The following is a 19,945-nucleotide window of genomic DNA, read 5'->3' as shown; positions in this document are numbered from 1 at the left end:
TTATAAGCACATTTATCAATGTGGATGAAAAAAAAGCGGACCATACAGTTAAAAGCCAGTGAACTCACGAACCTGGATGTTATCTGCAGTAAAACAGACAAACGTGGGCACAGACCTGAACTTGAATCCCTAGAGTAAATAATAGAATCCTCTTTACTCTCCTGACCATAGGACAAGAGTGAGCTTTTTAAATAGAAATACAATTTCATTGTACTGTAAGCTATAGAACGACGCCTATAATCTACTATGAGACATATAATAGCGCACAAATTGCATGTACTATAAGGCACTATAAGCCTTACAATGGATCTGAAAAGTCAGCAGTTAAACAGCGGTAAAATAAATGAATCCTATCAGAACATTTTCACATTATATGTAAAAGTTACACGTACATCATCATGAACTCATTATATGATATATATAATAACACCCTAAAAGGCTTGTTATAATGTACAATGAGGTGCACGTGAATGTGATAGACTATGAATGGACTATGTAAGTCTATTCCAGGGAGTCAAGCAAGAGCATTCCAGGTGAATGGACTTATTCCTGTCCCCACACACTTCCATGACATTGGTCAGAATTGTTTGTGTTTTATCCCTCCCATGTGATGAAGGGTCAGCTTTGGCGTATATATGACCAATCAGCCAGGCGAACCCGTGTCAGCCTTTTTACTTCCACACGGCGCGATGAATCTCGGCTTTGTCGTCGCCCTTCTGGGGCTTGTAGCGTGCGGATCGTGTAAACCTGTGGGACACAACTTCACTCTGCCTCTCTGCGACTCTCCAGAGGCCGAAGCCGCCGCTCAGGAGGCTCTGAATTTCATCAACGCGCAGCACACTCATGGCTACAAGTACACTTTAAACCAAATCGAGGACATCAAGGTTATTAATAAGGTAAAGACCTTATTATGAGTTACTGATGCACAGCACTGGCTGTACAGAGTGATTCATGTGTAGGACAGTTTATATCTCTCAAATTTAAAGGGCCCAGCGATTGCAGCTTGTCTCTCCTGGGACATAAACCCTTCATATTGGAAACACAATACAAAAGTATTTAACGCGATAAACATTCAAGGATCTTTTAATCATTGTTACTAATAAGGTCACATGTGGTTAGGGTTAGAGTTAGGGTTTGGCCATATGAAGCCGTACAGGCTACAGGCTGACTATTATTAATTCATATAAAATGGCATATATTCCTGGCCCATGCTAAGTATTCCTGGGATATGAATCAAGCCGGACCAGCGTTGAATTAATGAAATATCAACGTCCTTTATTCTTATTAAGCCTAATCAATTAGACAAAAATTACGACTAAAAGTCTTTGTTGTTTTGCTGTAGGTTGACGGAACGCATATATATCTCTTGGAGCTGGAGTTCCTCGAGACTAAGTGCCACGTCTACGACCCGAAATCTGTGCCTGATTGCGAGGTCAGACCCAAAATCGAAACGGTACGTTTCCCTTTTTATCTCATATGTGCTGTTATTATAACGGATGCTTTTTTATTGGCTTTAAAGAGTGCATCTGTTCATTTTGACTATGAAATTCGACAGTAAATCGGTTTGCAAATGTCATGTGACACAGACGAAGACGTCCTATTTGTTGGAGTAACGGTTGCCAAATAGACAATAACGCCGTTACGCTCTGGATTGCGTCCGTCTTTGTTATGTATTTGTTCTTTTCCCTGTTTTTCCTTTAGGCGGTTGAAGCGGACTGCGACATAGCTCTCTCCGAAGCTGACGGACAGTTTTCTGTCGTAGCATTCAAGTGCAAGACGGAATTAGGTCAGACGACGTAGATGTCAGATTTTATCCAATATACTGTACATACGTTAGTATTCTAATTCTTGTGCATGTTTTGTTGTTTTTTTTGGGGGGAAGAGCAGAATCATTTAGCCCTTGTGTAGGCTGCAGTGTTCTGCAGCCGCTGAACCACACAAGTGGCTCTCAGCTGGTAGAAGCCTCACTGGGGCAATTCAACAATAAACACACCCTCAACGCTGCTTTTACTGTCCTCGACATCGGACGGCTGTCTTCTCAGGTAATACTGTGACCCTGAATACAGCAAGGGTAGAACTGGTGAAATCCTTGGATAAAGTGGTGTTTTGGTTTTTAAACAAATACAAAGACAACAAGCCAAAGTCAAGCCTATAATCTCAGCATACTGTAACAACGGAGACAGAAATATTATGTTGATCCAGGAGATCGGGGCAAATAAAGTGATTATGATTATGAACACTACCCAAATATCCACAAAGATGATAAGGTGTGCAGGGGTGAGTATCAACAAGGACAAATGGTCTGGTAAACAGAGCAAAGTTTCAAGGTGTAGAAAGGAAAACAAGATATAACAAATGTACACAAGTGCAGGAATTAGCAAGATACTGAAATCACCCTGGACGTGAATGTCAGGTTTAGCACATGTACTCCTCTTGTAAGTTCTAGCGCTCGGTGACGTGTCATGAGTCCTCATAAACACTTGATTTTGAATTCACGGGAATTTGAAAGTGTTGTTTTTGCAGGTGGTGTCTGGTGGGGCTCTTATCAGAGCCGAATACGCAATTATCGAAACCAATTGCACAAATGTGGATGATGGTAACTGTGTTCCTCTTGCCCAAGCTGATGCTGTAAGTGTGGATTTCAACACAGACACCTAACAATAAATGAAACCACTTTTAAGTAAAATGCAGCCTGAATATGATGCGCTTTATTTTTTCCCCTTAGCGCCACGGGTTCTGTCATTCTGAAGGCCGTGAACCTGAAGTGAAAGTCGACTGTGAAATCTTCCCAACCGTAACTAAGCGCTAATAAATTATTTTTAATGACTACCTAGCAATTTATTTAAAGAATGAAATTTTTTTTACAAGATTTGACTTGACTACCCCATTTGCATGAAATAAACTAAGCATAAATCTTCCTTTTCCTTTCAATAGAACAATGCTACACATATTGTTCTCCCAGCTGAGCCAAATCCGTCCATCAGCCATGGCTTCAAGAACCACAGAGTTACAGCCCTGCATGATCCTAATGCTACCGGCCTCTTATCTGCAGAAAGCACCGAATCAGCCGAGAAAGCACCGATCGTCAAAAGATCAGCAGCAGATCCTCAACCGAATGGGCTATTATCTGCTGAACCAGTAGTTCTGGTTCCGAGATGCCCAGGAAAACTCAAGCACTTTTAATTCCGCTGTTCAACTCAATGTTCCCTTGATATATGTTGATTTTTCCAGCTTGTTGTTCTTTGTGGAAACATTGGACCCGTGTGTTCAGCACTGCTGTCCTTCAAACAAGAGCAGCTCCTGTTTCAAATGACTTGTAGGCTGTTTTGATCTGTATCATTTTAGTGTAATAAAATGGTCACCATATTAAGACTCTTCCTTTTGTATGCCAAGTTATGGTCAACAAGGGGGGAAAAAACAATGTTTACAAGGTCAAATTACAACCGTGTTAGAATACGATTGAGCGGCTGTGGGATTTACGGCCTTTGTCGAGGTTGAAAAAGTGCCAGCTCCTGGCTCATGACTAGAGCAAAATTCCGGGAATTTTCAAGGCTGGAAACTTTTCATGGGAATTAATGGGAATTAACGGGAATATATTGAAATTAACGGGAATATATGGGAATTAACTGGAAATATATGGGAATTAATGGGAATATATGGGAATTAACAGGAATAAATGGGAATTAACGGAAATATATGGGAATAAACTGGGAATTTAGAAAAAAAATGCAGAGTTGCCTATAACAAGGAACTTAAATGTAGTTAAAAATCTTGCAGCATAATTTTGTTTAAAACAACAAGATTTAATGCAATTTAAGTACTCAAATTTGAACCCTGCGTTTCTCGGTCACTTGCACACTGCTTACTGGAAGGCCATTGAGGCCAAACTCCCTGCAGGTACTTACATTCTTCTATAACATGCACAGTAACACTTTATTTTAGGGTCATTTAACTAGGTGTTTATTAGCATGAATATTAATAGATTATTGGCTATTTATTAGTGCTTATTAAGCACATATATGCCTTATTCTGCACGACCTTATTCTACATTCTTAACTGTACCCAATACCTAAACTTAACAACTACCTTACTAACTCTTAATGAGCAGTAAATTAGGAGTGTTACCACGTACACAGATTATTCGATTACACACACACCCTCCACACACACACTCACTCCCCCTGAAATAAAAAAAAATCCGATTAACCTCCATTTTCCAGGCCTTGACTACAACAGAAGCAGAGACCTAAGAAGCTTGAGGAAAAATTCTTCATTTTACATTTTGATTGGGACTTTTTTAGAAGGGCAAGTTGTGAGGGACACTTTTATTTTACAGCAATCATAGGGAAATATGTTTATTACAATTATTAAGTTAATGATGTTTATTACAAGCGTAATAATGTTTATTAATGAAAGAATGAAAGTTCTTCTTACAATTAAATCAGTCAAGACATCATTTTTTAAAATGTTTATTTATGTTTGAATATGATATAGTTTATATACATTTCCCTATATTTTCAAATAATTCCCATAAATTTCCATAAAGTTTCCAATTTCGAATATTTCCAAAATTCCCCAGATTAAGTTCCCGTTGGAGGGGGGCACAGTGGCTTAGTGGTTAGCACGTTCGCCTCACACCTCCAGGGTTGGGGGTTCGGTTCCCGCCTCCACCTTGTGTGTGTGGAGTTTGCATGTTCTCCCTGTGCCTCGGGGGTTTCCTCCGGGTACTCCGGTTTTCTCCCCCGGTCCAAAGACATGCATGGTAGGTTGATTGGCATCTGTGGAAAATTGTCCGTAGTGTGTGAGTGAATGAGAGTGTGTGTGCCCTGTGATGGGTTGGCACTCTGTCCAGGGTGTATCCTGCCTCGATGCCCGATGACACAGGCTCCCCGTGCCCCGAGAAGTTCGGATAAGCGGTAGAAAATGAATGAATGAATAAAAGTTCCTGTGGAAAGTTTCTGGAAACGTTCCACCCCTTTCCAACCCTACTCACGACATATTAACAGTAACCCAAAGCCATGATCTGAGCCATCAATGCCACCTATTGCTTTCTATTTGGATGTGTACCATGGCACGTAAACATTTTACCAGGGGAAAAAATGTGTATACATACCATTAAGAAAATTGACACCAGTAAAGTTTAGTGGAGGAGGGATAATGATCTGGGGCTTGCAGGGTTGCAGGTTTTGACCCCTCAGCTCTAGTGAAGTGTAATATAAATGTTAAAGCATGCAAAGATATACAGCAGGGGTATTCGATTAAAATTCAAAGAGGTTCAGTTACTAAAATTTCCTCCCAGCAAAGGTCCGAATCTTATATTGTCACTTAAAATAGTGTACCTCATGTTAATAAACTCAATAACATACACACATTTCTATATAATTTATTGTTAAATTTCAAGTGTTTTCAGTCTGAACTTGTATGGCACTTGAATGAAAAACAATCCTGTAGTTGTCTTTACTACATGTCAAGTAACAGACAACAGACACTGAATTTCTTCTGAATAAAATAAATAAAAAGTGCAAACACAGCTTCGTGCAGCCTGACCTTAGGGCCTAGATTTCATGTAATGTAAAACATTCAGAATCTTTTGAATAAAATAAAAGTGCTTTTAATCTTTAAGAAAAAAAGTTAAACAGAAGACTTTTGAGCTGCCCCTTTTTGAAACATTAACTACATTAATAACACAGGAACCTCAGGCAAAAGGACATTTCAGGTAAAATAGAACAGGGCAGAATTTACTGAATAAAAGAAAAGTGCAGACCTTTTTCCTCTCTCCTTTCCACCTCTCCTTACTCCCTTTCCATCTTTCGTTCCTACTGAGAGACATAGGCATGTAACTGTCCTTCCAGCAGTTTGAATCTTAATTGTCCTGCCAGCGTAATTAGGTGCATTACTGCCACCTTCTGCTCTGGAGTATGGAACAGAAACAATCTGTTTTTGGCTTGGCTTTTGATGACACTCCTGTCGTAATAACTAGATTACGGATATACTAGATTATATCGGATGCCCGATATACAGGAATACCTTGAGATACGAGTTTAATCCGTTCCGTGACCTTAATTCGTATCTCAATTTGCTCGTATCTCAAAGCAATTCTCCCCATTTAAATCAATGTTACAGTACCTGTAATTATAAATTACAAACATTGTATAAAAACATACAGTAATAAAAGAGAATGTTAAAAAAAATGGTTTTACTATAAAGTGTATTATTTACCTTGGAGATCAGACGACTCGAGCTAACGGAAAATGCGCACGGAGTTTGAGGGAGGAGTGAACAGGCGGAGGAGTTAGGAGGAATTACACTTTTACTTTCGTTCACTTACTCGCTACTGTACACTCTTAATGCTACTTTACACTTAAATGGAACTTAATTAAACTTCACTAAAATTAATCAACTTAACCGAAATTCTCTTAACTGAACTGAACTTAATTGCTACAATTTCTGTTTTCTTTAAAGGCACAGGCTCCCCGTCAACCGAGGTGGTTCGGACGAGCGGTATGAAATGAATGAATTAATGAATTTCGCTTAATTTTCTTCATCGCTTTTCTCTTCACTTAAAACTCTTCACTTATAAAATTATTCGTATCTCAAGGAAAAATTTGGTTGAATCACAGCTCAAAAATCTCAAAAAATTCGTATGTCAATGCACTTGTATCTCGAGGCATCGCTGTATTACATTTATGACTGTATGCAACAAGTATTTAGTATTTAGTGTACATTTATTCTCATTGCTCAATCACACAGCCATGTGCCAAAAGTGCACAAGTTGTGCTATGCAGCCTCCATGGATCAGATGTAGTTGTCCAGAACATCCCACAGATGTTCGATCGGTTTGAGATCTGGGGAATTTGGAGGTAATTGAAACCCTTAAACTATTTGTCAGGTTCTTGGTTTTCTTGGTCTGCAACAATGTTTAGGTAGATGGTACCTGTGAAATTATCATCCACATGAATACCAAGATCTAGGGTTTCCCCAGAAGGACATTGCCCAGGACATCACACCGATTCTGCCAGCTTGCCTTCTTCCCGTAGTGCATCTGGGTGCCGTCTCATCCGCAGGTATACAAAATCTCACCCATGATGTAAACAAAAATGTGGTTCATCAAAGCAGGCCACCTTCTTCCACTGCTCCATTGTCCGGTTCTGATGTTCACATGATCACTCTAGTGGACGAGGCCAGCTTGGTCACTCTGAGCAGTCTACACCTACACACCCGACACATATTCTGACATATTTCTATCATAGCCAGCGTTAACTTGGTCAGCTGTGGAATCAGTGAACCATGTGCTCCCATGACCCTGTCACCGATTCATCAGTCGTCGTTCCTTGGACCATTTTAGGCAGGTACTAACATCTGCACAACAGGAGGACCCCACATGACCTGGGGTTTTGTAGATAATCCGACCCCATCACCACAATTTAGACCATTTTCCTCTGAGAACTGGTTGTTCACTGTCAACCTAACACATCCCATTCCTTTACAGGTGCCGGCGCTACAGAATAATAGTATTCACTTCACTCATTAGTTTTAGTTCGGTGTATACTGACTACATTAATATCTGTACACAAAAATGAGTTAAAACATAAATGCAGATTTGTAATAAATCACTTTTTATACAAACAAGATTGTGTTCTTTGTCTTTAACCCAATAACCATAAACAAATATTAACTTTCTTGCACCTGCAAAAAAAAGCTGATGGTTCATCATCTGAACGACAAGCAAACATTTACAGGACATGTAGAACAACATTTATTCATTTTGCAAATTTTAAACATGATGTCGTCCGTCTCACTGGACCTCCAGTTGTTCATCACCATTTACGATATCACGATCGGATATCGGATTACTTGCAAAAAACACGCTTCACAATGATATTTAAACATCCCTTTTCAACCAGACGAGTTAAGATCACTAGGGCTAAATGAAAGGAACGTATGTGTGCACAGCATGACGTGCATTATCTCTTAACTTTTTATATATTTATGCATCATATAACTGATTCATTTCATACCCATCAAGTGTTTTTTTTTTAAAAGAAAGTTAAGGCGATTTTGCTGATTTCCAATTATATTTGCGATCGTTAAACCTACCTTATTGGCTCTTGACGCTGAAGGTATAGAATTACTGTGTGAGCGTTCTGTGTTTACAGTATATACACACTGCAGTATGAAACAAAGCCCAGCACAAAGCATCAGTAATGTAGGCTTTTGTTTACCAGACGGCTTCTGTTCTGTAGCGGGGTTGAAATCCTTCTGGAAAATCTGGTTTTACTAGAACAAAAAACAGCCGCCGATTTGCCGAGGCACTTCCACGGGGATTGTTTCGGAAGCCATTTGCCATCGACCCCAAAAGAAGACACTGTGAAACCTGCTAAAGCTGCAAACAGTTCTAACGTGAGCCTGCTTTATTTCCCAAATAACTCAAAGCTATATTTGTAATGCATTAGTTTTCAGTACCGATCTCTGGGATTTTAGCTGTCCAAATCAGTCACATGTTGAATACACAGAACAATACAATTCAATCAGTTCAATCGGTATATTGCTTCAAACAATGGACTTTTAAGATCAATTTTTAATTCATCCTTAAGGACTAAACCGGAGGTGCTTATGACAAGGAAAAACTCCGAGATGATACGAGTGAGCAACCTTGAGAGGAACCGGAACCGATCCTCATCTGGGAGACATCAGATCTGAAGATTAACCAAAGTTATCAGGTGCACACTGAAGGAGATACGAGTACCAAACTGGCTGTAGCAGTTCCAACCCAGAACCATCTTCACAGTACCATCCATAGGTACATTAGTTAGCTCACACGATTACGGTTTGCGCTTGTAGTGTTGAACGATTGGAACTTATCAGATGACCGTCTGTACGTGATCAAAACACCCCCAAATCTCTCGCTATGGATGTTACTACATCATAACATCCATCTGGATATACAATCCCATTCGAAGAACACTTACTGAGACTAAAGCACAGCAGTCGTGGATATTTGCTCCGATCATCTTCCGTGCGATGAAGAATTTGGACCTCCGTTGAGATGAGGCCGACTGTGAGAATCCTGAGCCATCTAGAGATCTACCAGCTACAGTTAGACTGATACTACAGAGGAGATGTGAACTCAGTGTGATCTTTTACACCAATACAACATTTGTTTGACTGTATATTTATAATCACACCCTCCAGTGTCATCCATACGAGGATGAGGTTCCCCTTTGAGTCCGGTTCCTCTCACGGTTTCTTCCTTTACCAATTTAAGAGACTTTTTCCTCCCCACAGTCACCTGAGTCACCTCAGACTTGCTCATTGGGGATAAATACATACACATTGTGAACTAAATATATACATCTTATAATAATCTTGAGTTTTGTACTCTATTAATCTTTATATAAAAAGGTTAAACCATCTGAGCATTTTGATTCCATTCAGTTTAGTAAAGCAGAGTAAATCATTAGCACCAAATGTGTTCATTTTTAACAAAATCATCCTACTCAGCAGATTGCAGCTCTATTTGATAAATAAGCTCTCCCCAAAAACTACTAAATTTTTATATATAGCATTGTGTAACCAAAGCCAGCAAATTTGGTACTGTGATTTTACATTGTGATTATCTACAATTACATTTATTTATTTTTATACCAGCAATTTAGCATCACAAACTTGTTTGCATTGTTGACCCTTTGAATGAACCTCAAACATCACAAATACGCTTCTTTAGAACAGCTACACATTAAAGGGTTAAATAGCAATTTCACACCCATCACACCACTCAGGAAGTAAGGAAGGTAAGAAGGGGGAGGAGAAGGAGAAAAAAAACCAAAAAAAAAAAACCATTTCATTCTGGTTGAAATAGATTTATTTGATCTGTCTGTAAACAAGGTGGTTAATTCATGGCATTTTCCACACAAAAATTTAGGGTTGTATAGATATATCGGCTGGTCAGGATTTGAAGGTCATAAATCGGGTGCAATGAAAGAAAGGAGAGAAATGAACATGGATTTGTTGACATGTTTCACTTTAATCTGTACATATTCCACAAGCCCTGGAGAGTTTGAAAACTTTTGTCAGATATCCCAAAGAAGGTGCCATTCGCAAATCGACTCCTTACAAGGCAGCGGTTTTAAAATCCATCTCACAGTAGCAACAGATCAGATCTACATTATGGCACAGGATACACTGCTTTTTTTTTTTTTTTTTCTTTTTGATTAAAGTTAACAATACAACTGACTAGTGGTCTTTTTTCTTCTTTAACTATTACCACCATAACCCATGAAAATTTAGTGTACACAGTTACTTCTTTGTGTTTTTTTTTTTTTTTGCCTATTTGATGAAATATTTGTACCGTGCTATGACAAGTTGATACATCGCAGTCGAATGAAGCACAAATGACGTTAGTCATTTGAAAACATGACAGGATTAACAGACAAAAAAAAAGGGGTTAAAGGATTTAAGGTCAACGATAAGACTGCCGTTTCATCTATTCGAGACGTTCATCGTAAGGAAGAAAAGAATACAGGGTAGTTAACATTAGATTAGAGCTTGGTAATCCCTCCCCAGGACACGGATAGCGTCCGTTAACTAGTGAATCGTCAAGAGGTTAGCGTTAAAACTGTGCATTTGAAATGTTTCATTTAGTGTTCTACGAACAGATGAAGCTAGCAGTCAGTCCTTCCATAATCTGTTAATCCTCCAAAATGCAGGAAAGAAAATTGGTCCTACTGGAGAAAAAAAAATATATATATATATATCTATAATGACTGGACACCAAACCAGAGTTACATCAGAAGGGCAGTGCTTTAAAAAAAAAAAAAAAAAAAAAAAAAAAGCAAAAGAGAACAATAAATCAAAATCACTAGCTGGTAAATAAGTTGCTATGTGGCTATATTAGCGGTGGAATGTCCTTAAGAGTCCAGAAGGGATTTTTGTTTTAAAGCTAGATGTAAATGCTGATCTGCCATCACATTCAAAAAGAAAAGAAAAGAAAAGAAAAAAAAAAAGTCCAACATTACATCAAGGACTCACAACACCACATCCAGATACAACAGTAAAAGCATTGGATGTTGTATTTGAATAAAATGGGTCACAGGTATAAGGGCAAGAATTATGTAGTGAGGTTCAATTGATCATTTTATTAGCGTTTTTTTTTTTTTTGGACGACACCGGTAGTGTATATGGTAGTTAGTCGTTTAATGATCTTGAGCTAAAAAGAGATATGCATGCATTTTTTAAACCATCCTTGCCATGCTGGAAAGAAAAAAGAAGTCGCTAGGGGAAGACCGACAGCTCAGCAAGGCTCAAAGCACTCGAGCGGCATCGACGGACCTCTAGATAAGCGCCTCAGGAAAACTGGACAGTGACTATTCGTTTATGCAAAATTTGAAAAGCCCGATTATCGTTTTAAATGCTTTATGTATGTACAGTACTGTGTTTTTGTTTTAAGCCTTCGTAAAATGAACATGCTTTTTTTGTGGCACTAATATGGAAGGATGAGGGAAATGGGAATGGGATAGATATGCTAAATAAAAAGGAAGGAGAAATAGTGTACGTTTAAAATAAAAAATAAAAAATAAAGGGAACGGATAGACGATGATGCATCCACTAAGTATCTGTAGTGCTGTGAAGGCAGAAGAAAAAAAAAAAAAAAGAAAACAAGGAGGGATAAAGGGATGGTAGGATGTTACAGTGAGCTGCTGTGTGGATGGATAGGGGGCTGCTTCAGTATCCAGCTCTCCTCAGGTAATCAGCCATGGTAAATGCTTTCTTGTTGAGCTGTCCTCCGTGGATACCTTCTTTTCCCATGACTAAAACCAATACTGGGGTACATAAAAGGGGGGAGGGAGGGGGAGAAAGAAAAAAACGACAAATGAAAAAATTGAAAAAAGAAAGGAAAGAAAAAGTCTTTCCCCCCCGTAATACGGGGACATTATAAGATCTTACCACCGTTCTTCTCATTAAAGACATTTTAACTGTGTGAAGGAGAAAGCTTAAACAGCAAACCCTCTTCTTTCTGTCCCTCAAAATTGAAGCTAAGCGAGCGTTAATTACGTTAGAACCCTGAATCCCTCAAGTATTTTGCCATCGAGTATGCCTTCTTATTCAATCCGCCTCCATGGACCCCTTCTTTGCCCATTACAAGAACCAAGACTGAAAGAGAAGAGATAGAAGAAAGAAAAAAAAGAGAGAGAGAAAGAAAAAGTTGAGAAGTGCTGTTGGTTGGGGGGGGGGGGGAGAGATAAATTGTAATTGCAGTCCAAAGTGTTGCATGCTGCATGTTATTATAATAATAATAATAATAAACAAGCAAACCCAGAAATAGAAAAAGTGAATCAACCTCTTTGAGCGTTTGAATACTTTTGAGACCCGATTACAAGTCAGAAGACAGGACAGAGGATGCAAGAAGGGAATTCCTGAATTCATCCCACCACCAGGAACTGGTAATTATATCATGGTTACCCGGTTTAGTCAGTCAAATTTCAAAGGCACTGCAGGATCCTTGTAAGAATTTAGTTTCTTCTTGAACAGCCATGTCAAGGCATCTAGCCGAACAGGCATTAAGTAGTGAAGAGCTGCTAATCCCATTTACAGCTCCTTTTATGGATCAGTCTGTGTTGAGAATTTGATTCTATCCCTTCTAAAGTCTAGTCTACGCTACACGCAGCTTCCTGAATCAACTGATAAGGACTATTCTTGGGAACAGGATATCACTTCGGCTGACTGTGCACGGACTATTTACAGCAGCCTAACCAGCGACCCAAGCAATACCTAAATTACAGACGGAGTGTACGGCAAAAAAAAATAAAAAAATCCTTTGGTGTTTGAAGACGTGATCACTACAAGTGTACAGCAAATGCTGGTGAATGTTAAACAGCACCGTCAACCTTCGATATCCCATCATCTGTTCGTTACTGAATCATAAAGTGGGTCAGTGTTACAAACACTAAAATTTATGCTGGCTATGGAAAATCGTACAGCTCCGTGTTCTGCACCGCGCGAGGCAGCCGTGTGTAACGTGACCTTGGGTTTGACAAAGGCACGACCTAAACTTAGCTTATTCATTAATTTAGTCTGTATGGAGAAGGGCGAGGGCTGTTAGTCATTTACAGTAAACTGCACCATGGGACAAGTGCAAACGAAGCAATGACGTGCAGATTTACTGACATTGATAAGCTAATGGCTGTGAATGGTTAAAAACTGCTCATTCACTACATGTACTCTAAATAAACACGTGCCAATTTTAAACCGGTTTCAGAAAAGAAAGCAGCCTGTACATGCTCAGCCACAGCTTCCAGTTGTACAGGTGGTTAAGTAGGTGGGAAAAACTCAAGAGGGAAACAAGGAAAGGGGAAAGTGAAGAGCTTTTTAAAGCCTTTTTTTTTTTTTTTTTTTTAAAACAACCATACCTTTTTAGTGACACTATCAGAACGAGGACCACAAAGGCAGACTGTACACTTACACACACTAATGCAAGACAGACAGCAGGGTAAATCCATTTTGATCTAATTATCCAGACAATAATTGACTTGTTTATTTTCACTCTGTACCTGTACATGCTCGATTGCTAATCTCTTACATAGGAATGCTTTCATTTTAATGCAAAAAATCTCATAAGGAGCTTTTTAATTGTTCCGGCTTCTCTAGTGCCAAATACTGTTAAAAGTGATGGGATTAACAAATGACTGTTAGATGTTCATTACCAGAGAAGAACATCTACAAATATTATAATAGCAAACATAAAAGGCAAGTCATAAAAGACTTAAAGTCCGGATAACGATTTTTGATACTGTTCATTACCTTTGAATTTTTACGATTTTGTAAGCCAAATGGCATGTTTGTGCACAGAAGTTGACTACTTTATTAGCATTTATAAAATCAGGCATATAACTATTTACTGCATTGCAGGCAACATTGTAACAATCCACCCTTTTGCTCTAGCAAGCAAATCAATAAAGTAAAAATAATCACAACAAACATCCTCAGAGAACGCCTGTCAGTCACCTGAAAATGAGCAAACCGGAAGCCAAGCTTCAGACTTGCACAACTGTACAAACCTTCTGAGGTTGTTTGAAGTCATTGGTTGAGTTACACTTTCTTTTTCGTATGTAAATGTGGAGGTCATTTGCAAATACCCAAAACAAGTGTACCTTTGCCAGCTCTGCCTATGGAAACGTTGTATGTCGGCTCTCCACCTTGACTCTTCGTCCTGATGTCCATAGTCCAGTCGCCATCAGCCTGCAGGCTGTCTCTGATCACAGAGCACTTCTTTTTCCCTAGGGTCAGCCCATTGGTAAAGAATCCCTCCCGGTCCTTGCCGACTATAACATCGATTTCGTCGGCCTGTAAAAAGGGATAAGACACAGGAAGGTGTTCAGAAAAGATATTGATTATTCCTTAACACTGGGGCGTGGTTTTACAATAAAGGTCTGTTGGGCACATCCAGACAGCTTGCCTCACTTTCTTTACTAAGGCTTATGATCGCATTCTGAACAAGTTATCTATATGTAAAAAACATAATTCACTTTCTTTTAATGCAAAAGGAAAGTTATTACAACTTGTAAAGAATCTGTATGGTATGTTAATGTAATGTACAAAGAATTTGTGGTTGTAAAGCTCAGAAATAACCTTTTTAAAATAAATAAAAAAAGGTACAAAGTTCTCTTAGCTAAGATGTGCACAGTTTTTCTTTTTCCTTCTTTTAAATAAATACTGCACAAGTTCTCTCCTTCATCATGGAATACCTAAAAACATGCCAACATACGGATAAAACACCAGCTGTAAATATACAGAGGTGTATAAAAATTCTCATTTAACATCTAATCTCCAGATCTGATCGTGTATAAAGCGGTCATCCAGCTTTGCTTTTTTTTTTTTTTTAATTCTAGTTTGAACGTAAAAATAAAATCAGAAAATAAAGCCTATGAGGAACAGACTGCATTTCAGCTTAATGAACACGTTGTAATCTGTAATGACTGGAAAGCTCGGATAAATGGGAAACCGGACGCCATCTTTGAAGACACTGGCATGTTCCTGTAAGGAGAAGAGTGGAAAAGGGAAGCACGGGACACGTCCCAAATCCCTCTCTACACCCTCCACACCAAGGGCACTAGGCAGCTCGAGCAATACTAATATCCAGTGCCCTAGTCAGTGCACAGACACGACCGAATCAGGACCGAGCCTAAAGGCAGAAAGCTTGTGCCCCAGCAGCAGCGGCTAACTTCCTTCCATCGATGGGGCCTACGCCTAAATCTCCAGCATGATTAGAGGAAATTAGGCTAAAAAAAAAAAAAAAACCCCAGACGTCCTTATAATCAAACACGTCGAATATGAATTTTTCACGGAAATACCGATAGAATCCATGTCGACTATTAAAGCGTTGGAAGCAAAACGCGTTGCGTGTTCTATCAAAAAAAAACAAAAAAAACACTCAAGTGCATTTTCTTTAAGTATCTTCAACGTATAACTTAGCCGCCGTGCTAACTAGCGCTAGGCTAATTTTATTTGCTTCATAATAAATAAATAAATAAATAAAACAGACAAACCGGTTACTAACAGTCGGGCAACTTAATGGATTCGGGAATATTCTGGAAATACTCTGGGGGTCGGGTTTCACTACCCTTTTATCGTTTCAGTTTCATTCATAGACGAGTTACTTAGCTTCTTATCAAGCACGAAGAAAAAAGAGAGATAGAGACAGAAAGAGAGAGATAGATAAAGAGAGACAGACACAGAGTGTGTGTCCGAGGCCTACGGACCTGCTTAACGCTGCTGTATTCGCTTCATCAGGGGACACAAAATAGAAACCCAGAGACCTTCAACAGAAACCTACACCTTCGTTTTTTCCCTTCTTTTTCTTTTTAAGCGACAAGCAAAACGTCACGAGGACAAACGACGTGTTTTAAAAGCGCTAACGGCTCCTTTTCTCCGAAGCACGCGCGCGCGCGCTTGTTCGTGTTAGCCGCTGCTAGCTAACCGTAACGTGGCCCCACACACACACAGACAGACACAAAAGACCAACGATTTTACACGTTACACCGAACACACAGGAAACGATACAGACGTTTAACAGTGCGATAATGTCTAAATCTCACCGTTATACCGCTAAAAGTGCCCCCTTCTGACGATGCCCAGACGTATTTAGCGTCCGAGTAGCCGACAATGGCGGCATCCTGGCAGCTGCCGTCGGCCATCAGGTTATCCACGTAGCTTTGCCAAGACATGTTTGCTGCAATTTGTAAACAAAGAGATATTACGGAGCTTTACTGAGACTCTTTGGATGGATTGAAGGTTAAAGAAGGTTTAAAGACGCCGATTCGAGCCTCGCCTCTCCAAAAAGCGCCTAGCTGCGTGCTGCCGCGATCTGCTTTTTGGGGGGCTGAGGGAAGAAAAGCCGATGTGAAGCGAGACAGCGCCTTGGGTGTAGTCCGTGCTCCAGATCACTCCGCGCACGCCGCGTCACTCCCTTTTACTCATTTTTATGCTGGCCACAGCAAAGCCTTCACAGCTGCCAACAAACTAGTTCCTCTTTCTAATCTTAATTACTGACACGTTACGGTCAAAAAACACACACGTTTCCTCAGAGTTTCTTTCAAATTCGCTTCCAGCTTTTAAAAACATAATAAAAAAAGATTTAGGATTTTTTTTTTCAATTTTAAAGCCACACCCTCTCAAACCCTCGCAAACTTTTTTTTGCAGGCTTTTTTCCGGGTTAAAAAAAACACTCCATGGTCTAAATCGCCCATTGATTAAAAAAATTACCCTGTAAACTATACGTCCTGTTGTTTTTAATTCATACTTTTTTTCCATACATGTTTTGTGAAATGCATAAATGACATTTTCTACCATACCGACTATTGATCTAATTAGACTCATATAATTAATTCAAAATGATGATGATAATAATAATAATAATAATAATAAGTAGTTAGATATCAAGATAGATAGAAGTTTCCTGGACCTAAAAGTCCATACAAACATCTGGTGAAACTGGTTTTGTTTTTTGTTTTTTATACCAGATTTTAGATTTTATTCAGTCATGAAAACGCTCATTATACATTTAAATTATGAGCAACAATTGAGAAAATGGATTCATTCATGAAGTAACCCGTGGTTTACGAAGAAAATATAGGACAGACTTTATGCAGGAAATCCGCCAAATCCTAGGAATTTTCAGCATTATTCATGAACCATCTAAGACTATGCCTACACATGGCATCGTGTGTTACGAAATATGCATAAATCTCTACAATATATGTAAAGAATCTGTCGAACCTCTAGTTAAAACAGAGAAGCAGAGAAGCATGTCTTACACTAGGACTTTACAGTGTGCAAATGGATATATGAAAACTATCGACGGAAAAATACATAGAAAATAAAAGACTGATTATAGTTGTCATGTTTTGCCTCATGCACAATCAATCATGTCAAATTTACTACTTTTTCCTTTCTTTCTCACATCTTTCTATGTTTACTTAATGCTCCTATTTGTTTAAGGAGAAACAGAAGATAGATTCTTCCTACATATAGTAATATATTACCGTCAGGTACCTGACGTATAGGTAAACACAGGTCAGAAGTACAAGTAGAGTTATAAGTATCCTACACTTGATTCTCTTTCATACTCCACACCAGAATATGAAACTTATCAGAAACTTTTTCCTTATATACGTCACATATATGATATTCTGCTAAATATAAAAGGTAGTTTTGTCAGACACCTCATTGGCTTATTTTATCGTCTCTACGTCCCAGCCCAAAGAACATTTGAAACATGGGAGTGTTTCTAGGAGGCAAGGTTCACTAGATGGACATGTGATAAGTGCCCTAACATGTCAGCTGCTGAGATAGTTATGTAAATTTTCTAAGAATCCAATGGTAATATTAAAATATTACTAATGTTAATTCAGCTGACCATAAAGCGTCACTGCTGGCACTGATTTTTTGTATATTTTTTTAAAACCAAACACATGTCCTTTGTACCCGGTATCTTGGTTAGGATAGGTTCTAAAGCCACAGTGTGCTAAGGACAAGGGTGGATCACTCAGCAACGGGACAAACACAGCTGCCTGCTTCTGGTGCCTGTTGATATTCAGTCACACACCCACAGGGAAAAGTCACTGCAGTGTGTGACGTGTTTAAGACTTTCACAGATCCATAAGAGTCAAAACTCAAATCTGTTTAAAAGGATTACATGAAGTAGCAATCGGAGAAGGGAGGAACAGTTCAGTGGTTCCTTATAGATTTTTCTAAAATCCACAATGCCGTGTGTGTGTGTGGGGGGGGGGTCTGTTGAAGTGAGCCATTGTGACACTTCCTGCTTTTTCTCAGCACAGATCTAGTTTACAGTGCAGCACTGGAATTTTTTCTCTCCTGACATGAGATTGTTCTGCATGGCAGGAAAGGGTTTGGAGGCAGCGAACGAGTCATGTGCACTCAGGAGGGACTTCCACAGGGGGGAGAACGAACAGGATCAGCAACTTTTTACCTAGAACTCATCATTTTCATCTTTTATCTTAGCTGAAAGTTAAGCATGTCTTACACAAAAGCACGAGCTGACGCAATGTTTTGCTGTATCCTTTGAATACAAAGAATGATCATAACTAAAAGGAAAAAACATACAATAAAATAACATATGCAATATAGCGATTCAACCGTATTGTTTTGTGCAAAGGTGAAAAGAAACTGGAGGGTCTTCTGTAGTAAATAGTAATTATTATAATAATGTACATAATAAACGACCAACCATTTCATATATTAACATTTTTTATTTACAGTATATATTACATTTATGAGAGGAGTTTGAAACAGTCACAGGTAAAGCTGTGCTTTAACTCTTCAGGACAAATGCCTTTATATTTTCTCTGTAAAATAACAATGTTTAATGTGATCTTCTGATGCAGATGAATTTATCTGTTCAGGAGATCACATTAAACCTGCCAATGAGTAAAAAGAAGAATGAATAACACTAACAGTAAAGAATAAGAACAGAACAGTATAAATCTCTCACTTGTGTTTCTCCAACTCATTGTGTGAAGATCTAAAAAAAAAATAGGAAAATAAGCCTGTAAACATGTGAATGATGATGATGATTGTATCCGTACAATCTGTTGCACGTTATATATATAAATTTGTACATCTCTAGGTACATATTGCATATAATATGTAGTGCTACTGTACGTATGTCTAATAGTACACTGTGTGTACTGACTATATGTATGAGCATATTGCACATTCACACAATAATTTCACCTGTATGTTTCTGCAATTTCGGAGTTCGCTTTCAAGAGTTTCACTCGCCAAGGCACATGTGCTGTGGTGTTGTGACAATAAAAGTGACTTGACTTGGTGATGAAGGTAATTATGTACATGTTGTTGTTGTTGGTGTTGTTATTTGGTCTGCCTGAGAGCAGCTGTGCTTTTTTCTTCCTGCTGAAGTCTGAACTGTAGGGTAATACTGATGCATAACCGTGTTCAGCCTCTGTATACACACACACACACACACACACACACACATACACATACACACATATACACACACACACCTACACACACAAACACACACACACACACACACACACACACACACACACACACACACACACACACACACACACACACACACACACACACACACACACACACACACCGACTTTGGAGAGAAACGTGAAATAAAAAGTCACTGCTCGTGTCCCTGTGATTGGGCGGTTTCTATAACAAGGATAACACGTTAGCACGAGCGCATTTCTATGATCAATATGTGATCAATAAGATCTGCAGCTGCGCTGTTGTCAGAGACGGTGTTATAGAAAATAAACACACTTTCCGACTGGATAATTCAAGAGTGGTATAGATGCATGCGTGGTGCTGTCTGTGTTTTTCCTAGAACTAAAGCAACTGCTATGTAAACAGATGTAAATGTAGGAATTTGAATGTCTACAAGTAGATT

General features: G+C 38.9%; 2 protein-coding genes across 3 annotated transcripts; one reads left to right on the top strand and one right to left on the bottom strand.

Moving 5' to 3' along the window:
- Positions 1-649: 649 nt before the first annotated feature.
- On the top strand, positions 650-3,366 carry ahsg2 (alpha-2-HS-glycoprotein 2). The gene is made up of 7 exons (XM_027142428.2): positions 650-896; positions 1,343-1,453; positions 1,702-1,786; positions 1,888-2,042; positions 2,524-2,628; positions 2,726-2,794; positions 2,935-3,366. Exons 1-7 carry the CDS (start codon positions 690-692, stop codon positions 3,181-3,183), a joined length of 981 nt encoding a protein of 326 aa, XP_026998229.1. The 5' UTR covers positions 650-689; the 3' UTR covers positions 3,184-3,366.
- Positions 3,367-9,844: 6,478 nt separating this feature from the next.
- pfn2a (profilin 2a) lies at positions 9,845-16,457 on the bottom strand. Of its 2 annotated transcripts, none has more exons than XM_027142448.2 (3): positions 16,092-16,453; positions 14,148-14,340; positions 9,845-11,819 (listed from the first exon to the last, which is right to left on the bottom strand). In XM_027142448.2, exons 1-3 carry the CDS (start codon positions 16,218-16,220, stop codon positions 11,722-11,724), a joined length of 420 nt encoding a protein of 139 aa, XP_026998249.1. In that variant the 5' UTR covers positions 16,221-16,453; the 3' UTR covers positions 9,845-11,721. The 2 variants fall into 2 exon arrangements, with proteins under 2 accessions (XP_026998249.1, XP_026998250.1); XM_027142449.2 differs by lacking the exon at positions 9,845-11,819 and adding an exon at positions 11,826-12,150 and having other exon boundaries at positions 16,092-16,457.
- Between the last annotated feature and the right edge of the window lie 3,488 nt (positions 16,458-19,945).

Source organism: Tachysurus fulvidraco, chromosome 1 (genome assembly GCF_022655615.1).
Source record: "Tachysurus fulvidraco isolate hzauxx_2018 chromosome 1, HZAU_PFXX_2.0, whole genome shotgun sequence".
Classification (NCBI taxonomy): domain Eukaryota; kingdom Metazoa; phylum Chordata; class Actinopteri; order Siluriformes; family Bagridae; genus Tachysurus; species Tachysurus fulvidraco.
Note: the sequence above shows the minus strand (reverse complement) of the source record. Positions and strands in the feature narration are given on the sequence as shown.